Source organism: Cryptomeria japonica, chromosome 5 (genome assembly GCF_030272615.1).
Source record: "Cryptomeria japonica chromosome 5, Sugi_1.0, whole genome shotgun sequence".
NCBI lineage: Eukaryota > Viridiplantae > Streptophyta > Pinopsida > Cupressales > Cupressaceae > Cryptomeria > Cryptomeria japonica.
This window is the reverse complement of record NC_081409.1, coordinates 707,853,326-707,860,571: the sequence shown is the minus strand read 5'-3', so window position 1 is coordinate 707,860,571 and position 7,246 is coordinate 707,853,326. Positions and strand designations below refer to the sequence as shown.

The 7,246-nt window shown below is 31.7% G+C and overlaps 1 protein-coding gene across 1 annotated transcript; it reads left to right on the top strand.

Annotated features, from left to right (window-relative positions):
- The first annotated feature begins 583 nt into the window (after window positions 1-583).
- LOC131031330 (uncharacterized) lies at window positions 584-4,060 on the top strand. Its single transcript, XM_059220885.1, has 5 exons — window positions 584-1,150; window positions 1,355-1,410; window positions 1,516-2,513; window positions 2,715-3,041; window positions 3,132-4,060. Exons 1-5 carry the CDS (start codon window positions 584-586, stop codon window positions 4,058-4,060), a joined length of 2,877 nt encoding a protein of 958 aa, XP_059076868.1.
- Window positions 4,061-7,246: the final 3,186 nt, after the last annotated feature.

The window sequence follows — 7,246 nt, the reverse complement described above, 5'->3', positions numbered from 1 at the left end:
CAAAGCACTTAAATACAAAATTGAGCATGATAAATATTATTCTGATGTCATAGTTAATGAGAATGCTCTCAATGATCTATCTAGCAATTTTGATGAAAATATTTTCAACAGATTGAAGACAGTGCATATGGAATTTGATTCTGATGCAAATGAAATCATATTTGTGGGTCCAATCATGGAAACAGATGAAGGTAATACAATTGACCACACAAATTCAATGGCTTCTAAACTACCTAATGCTCAAAAAGAAATGGAATTAATACATGCATGGATTAATAATCCTGATACAAATCAAACAGCATTGATCGATTGGCTAGCAATTGGTACATCTCCTATCAATGAGTATGTCACATTGGGATTACTTGATATGGCATTTCCAACATTGTTTCCTGATGGTAGATGTGACTGGTTAGAGCCACGAATGAGGCGAGTGCATTTGCATGAATTTGTGAAACATCTACTGCGGTATAGAGATCATCGATTTGGTCAACATCCAAGATTCAAATATTTTATGATGAACATGATTATGAGACATCGTGCACAAAATTCATCTGCAATCTTTGTAAAATGAGGTTTTCATGACATGCCAATCACTATCAATGAATTGCGTCAGCATATGGAAAATATGCCACAATCCCATTTGGCAGATAGGTTGATGCGGTTTGGAACATCATTGAGGGGTACAAGGTCATATTGGGCCAAATGTCGTGCAGAATTAATAGACATGATTCATCAAATAGGCTCCCCTACGATATTCTTCACATTAAGTGCAGCAGATATGTATTGGCCTGATTTGCATGCACTAATGCCGGGAACATCACCAACCACTCCACGAGAAGCTCAAAATTGGAGAAAGCAGAATGTTATCAACTACCCCCATATAGTTGCACATTACATGCACTTAAGACATTCAATATTTAGAAAAGAAATCCTAGAAAAAGGAATGAATGTTGAAGATTTTTGGTCTAGGTATGAGTGGCAACATAGGGGGTCACCACATGTGCATGGATTCATATGGATGAATGGAGCACCCAATATGGACAATATTGACTGGTCAAATGAAGAGCAACGAAAACATGTAGAAAAATACTTTCATTCCATTGTTCATGCATGGAATCCTAGAGAAGATCCACATCAACGAAATATACAGGCAAGTCTATGAAAACTTCAACATATATATGGTTTATTGTTTGGCATAAAGTATTTTATAACTTATGATGTAGCTAACATATTTGTTTTTATTTTAAATTGTAGGCATTTCAAAATTTTCCTCTACATCCATGTCTAAAAAATACAAGATAACTTGCAGAGATAGATATTGATAAGGACTATGAAGAGATCCTTAACTGTGTAGAACGACATACATTGTGTAGGGAGGGTGCATGCCTCCGAAAAAAAAGAGGAAAGATGGTTTGTAGGTAAATATTTATCAAATCAAATATTTATATAAGAATTAAATACTATACAAAAGAAAAGTAACCAAATATTTATGACAAGTCTTGATATTTTTTATAGGTATAATGCTCCTTGGCCTTTGAATCTCAGTGGGTCCAAATTATATGAAGATATAGAAACAGGTGAAAAAAAATTTGAACCTGCAAGAAATGATGATAGGGTGAATTCACATAATCGTCACATATTGCAATTATGGAGAGCAAATATAGATTGGCAACCTATTCTTTCCAAACATGCAGTAGTCAAATATATTGCCAAGTATGCAGCGAAAGCAGAGAAAAGCTCTGAAACACATCACCAGATGTTGATGCGCCTCTCCAACATGGAAGACCCTAATGATTTAGCTGCTCGAGCATATAGAAGGCTTCTGACTGAAACAATTATTGAAAGGGACATTGGTGCTCAAGAAACATGTCACATGTTGTTAGAACTTCCATTAGTAGAGAGTAGCAGAAGATTTGTTAATCTAAATGTCTCACATGAGGTGTTCAAACCTGTAACTATAAATGATGAAGAGAATAATGAAGAGCAGACAAAATCTTTCATTGATGGATATAAAACAAGGCCTCTTTGTATGGAAGGTGTCACATTAATTGATGCAGCTAGATCATGGATATATAATCCTAAAAGAAAACGAGACAACAAATGGGAACCAAGGGAAAGAGCAGCAATTGTTAGAGTTTTTCCTAGGTTTGTATCTCTTCCTCCACGTGAGTCAAATAAATGGATTGACTTTTGTTTATCAGAGTTATTACTCTACAAACCATTTCATGACATAGAAAGGGATATTGGTCATGACGATGACTCTATGATAGCAAATTGGGAGTCATTTACCTACAATCCTTGGCATGTCGAACGAATAACAAGTATTGAAAATGCAGAGGCTAATACTGATTCAGAAATTGAAGAGAATGAAGCTATTCAGAGAAATACCACAGAGCATGAATGGGAAATTATATCTAGGCTACATCATGGTCAAAATATACAATTTTCAGAAATAGATATGTTGGGGAGAAGAGACATTGATAGACATACAAATTGGTCTACTGATTATCAAGGTGAAGAGTACACAACTACAACAATCAGTTTCATAACTAACATGAAGGATCATGGATGTCTTATATATGATGATATACCCCAATGCATCAACTACATGACCCTCAGTGATAAGCAAAAAAAGGCAGTTGATATAATTATGGCACACTATCAGAGGAGTCAAAATAAAGTGCCATTGTTCATGATAATTTAGGGAACAACAGGTACAGGAAAGTCATATTTAATTGGTGCCATCAGTCAAGCTCTTGAAAATGCTGCAATGCCATCTCGTTCTCCCCTTCTATTACTCGCACCAACAGGAGTTGCAGTGTTCAATATAGGGGCCTCTACAGTTCATTCCAAATTGAGAATCCCAATACGAGATTTCACTCAACTACAAGGAACAAGACTTGCCATTTTTCAAGAAGAAATGGCGCATATCAAGTACATTTTGATTGATGAAATGAGCTTCATTGGTCAAAACATGTTGGAAAACATAGATTCTCGACTCCGACAAGCATACCCACAAAGTGCACACCTAAGTTTTGCAGGTATGCATTTAATTTTGACTAATGAGGAAAAATAAATTTCAATAACAATATTATATATTTTAAAAATAATTATTTTGAATTATCTTTCAGGTATATCTATGATTTTGGTAGGAGATTTGGGTCAATTGCCTTCGGTTAATGATAGACCTGCATATGCTAGTAATAGACGGGCAAAGCTACTATGGGAGGAATTCAAAATTGTGGTTACTTTAGATAAAATATTCAGACAAGATGGAGAAAATATTCAGCAACAAAGATTTTGTCAACTTTTGACAAATCTAAGAGATGCAAACCCTCAAATTGATGATTGGAAGCTACTAATGATGAGAACCCCTACTAACATAGATGTTGCAAGTAATTTTGAATTTGAAAATACTGTCCATTTGTTCTCCACAAATGACAATGTTCATAGTCATAATAAAAAAATGTTATATTCATTGAGGCATCCCGTTGCACGAAGTGTTGCAACAAAAGCAGGAAGTGTTAATATAGCAGAAGATTTCTCAACTGGTGAACTTGATCTAGAGTTATTGATCAGTAAGAATTCAAGGGTCATGCTAACTTCAAACCTTTGGATACAAGCAGGTCTTGTAAATGGAGCTTTGGGATATGTTCAAAAGATTGTCTACAAGCTAGGAAGTGCTCCACCTGACCCACCGACATATGTGATGGTTGAATTTGATAATTACTCAGGATTACCATTTGAAGATCATCATCCAAATACAATTCCAATAACACCAATACAAAAGGGCAGAACACTTCAGCTACCATTGAGATTGGCATGGGCATTGACTATACATAAATCTCAAGGATTGACTCTTCCAAAAGTAACTATCGATATAGGACCAAGAGAAAGAACTGGATTGACATTTGTTGTAGTATCTCGTGTAAAATCTCTAGAGGGTTTGAGAATAATGCCACCATTTACATATGATCGTTATGAGAAAATGAAAAAGGGTAGACAACTTGCGAAGCGCAAGGCTGAGGAAAATAGGCTCAAACTTTTGGAAGATAATTGATGTAATATATTTTTTGTTGAATTTTTTTTTATTGTCTTTGACACCTCTGTTCTTTATTGCCACTATAATTATTTCTAATATTTAATATATCATATATGCTTTCACAATGTCTACTCAATAATTATAAATGATAAGAAATATTACATGAATTCAATCAATGAAAGGTTTTTTGTTTCCATACAAATCTCTAGAGGGCTTTAAAATAATATTACCATTCATTATGAGAAAATAAAAAAGGGTAGACAACTTTCCAAAAATAAGGCTAAATAAAATAAACTCAAATTTGTAGGAGATTAAATTTGTGTATATATTTTTTTGATCAAATTTGCTTCCATAGCTCTAATACTTGTGTTATGTTTGCCCACAACAAATAATTGTTAACATTTTATACACCACTAAATGCTTCCACAATATCTATTAAATAAACAAATATAAATTATCAGTTAATGTTACATAAATTTAAACAAGCCATTTATTTATTTATTTCCATATCCAGTATAAATTTCATTTGAAATGTGAAGGAGATTTCCTTTTGACAGCCATATTTCTTAGATGCACCTAATATAATCTTGCATCATTTTTTATATCATCATGGTAAAGAAAATTCGTACATGTATGAATTGTTATGGTCCTCCTTGTGTTTAATATACTAACCTAGAAAACAATGTATGTACGTATATCTCTTTGACTAAAAATGTATGAATATATATTTTAGGTACTTTAATAACATTCATTTGCTTAATGTTTATTACCCTTTATGTGATTTTCTATTTAAATTGGAAAGTATATTCCTTGAGCAATTTAATAGTAATTTAAGAGCTAATAATAATTTGCATGCATGTCAGGAAGATGTCAGATAATATACGTACAAAATGGGTGTCCACTTGGATGTCAATGTATCACCCGTATCTTCCACGCAATGTCCTCCTTCGTATAGAGGAATTGAGTGTTCGCTATTGGGTCAGAGACAGGATGGTCAAGAAAATTAACAACAATGGATTAAGGACCACTCAATTCAAATTTGACAATTATGCTGTATATTTTAACTTCTTATATGAATCGAAGATCAAAATGAACTTAGATGTCAGATTTAATAATCTTCAAATTGAGATTGTAGATTTGTGTGGTTGGTCGATTTCTCTATACCATGAGATTCGAGATCTTTACCTTGCTGGATGCATTTGGAGAATCGTTATTAGACCAACAATAAAAAATTGAGAAGCACACTCTATCCGATCAACTTAGTATGAAGTTTATGAGATTTCTTTAGGGACAATCACGGATCAGTTATCACACAGGCCCACCTGAGGAATGGTTTCTTACTACTCTTAAGCTTGGGTACTCTATAAGATTCACAGTGCATCAAGTTATGCCATCATTCAGGTTGTTGCATGCATACTATGGGATACCTGTCTTGTATGCAGTGAAGTCCAATGTGACAATTAAAGTTCGGACTATTCTTGACGATACTGAAGATCGAGAGATATTACCTGTGCATCCATGGTTAAGAAAGTGAAAGTAGTCTATAGATATTATTTGATAAATGTGTGCAAACTATTTAAACATTGCATTTATGACTATATTCAATTATTCTATTTTTATATTATTATTTGATGCAATAAAGCCTAAATTCAATTTTAATAATATTTTGTAACTATTGTTGTAAAATTGCTAAGAATGTGATATTTTATGGTTTATGTATTCTTTCTTGCATCAAACAAAACTAATGAATTTGGTGACTACAAAAAAATTGTCAATGTTTGTTATGTTGTTAATTATATTTTATTGGTTATTTAATAATCAAATAGAAAGATTAATTTTTTTATTGTCACGTCATTTGCTTATGATTTTATAATTTTTGTGGTATTTCATATGATTTTGGTGACATCTCAACATAGTAAGCTAGCTAATATCATATTTTAATGGTTGAATTTTTCCAATGACTATTAGGTATTTTCATTATTTATTTCATGTACAATTTGTATTACTTAATATTATTTTTTTATAATTTTATTTTATTTCAAATTATGAATTATTTTATTCTCATTGTACCTTAATACTAATCTTAGTTTTATTGTTTTTTTTTTTTTTATAGCAAAAAGTTGAAACTATGGATGCTTCACAGAATGAATCAGAAATCATTGTTGAGAGTCCTCATGCTTCTATAAACTCTAATAATTTTGTCGAAACCCCTATCGACAAATGTGCAAGAACCATTTTAGAGTATTGCGACAAAATCATCAAGGAAATCGAAAACACTGCCTTAATGATAGATGATGTCGAAGAACTCGAAATATTGGAAATGGAAGATGTTGCAAGGAAAACTCATGAGGCATATACAATAGTGGCTGGATTTCCAGCTATGTTGAAAGAAGTATATCGTGATCACTATGAAAACAAAGGTCGTAATACTATTCTCATCACTGAAGAATTTGCAATGGGTTTACACCATTACAATGAAGTGTTATTACTATAGTTACTTTGTATTTGATTTTCAATACTTTTTATTTTTACAAACATTTTACACATTTTAGAAATATTTATCAATTTTGTTTGACTTATATTATGATATAAGAGAAATAATATTTTTTTGGTAGGATTAGTGTGGGATATTATCTAAGGTTTTCATTAAAATTGTTATATGTAAATACATTTTCTTCTATCAATTTGATGATTTATAATGCATGTGTTGAATTGTTCTTATCTTCTTGCAACATACCTATAATAATATATTTATAGTGATTCTATAAATTGTTGCAATTTTTTTCTTGCATAGTTCTCACTTGTCAAATAGAAGGTATGGTGATTTATTCATTGTTTATGAATTCTGGGATACTATGTGAGATTTCTATTCGAAAATGCTATATGTAAAAATATTTTCTTCTATCAATATGATGATTTATAAGGCATTTGGTTGGTTATTTTGATTGTCTTGCATAACTCCTCTAATAACATATTTATAGTGAATCTTTTGATTGATGCAAGTATTTTTCTTGCATAGCTCTCATTTGTCACATAGAAGGTAAAATGATTTATTCATTTTTATGAATCTTAAATATTTTGAAATTAGATATCTCTCGGCGAATTTTACATAGATTTTTTAAAATATAAGTATACTAGTTATATTATAATCGTATTAACTAGCATTTCATTATATTTATTATTATTTATTAATGTTACTATCGA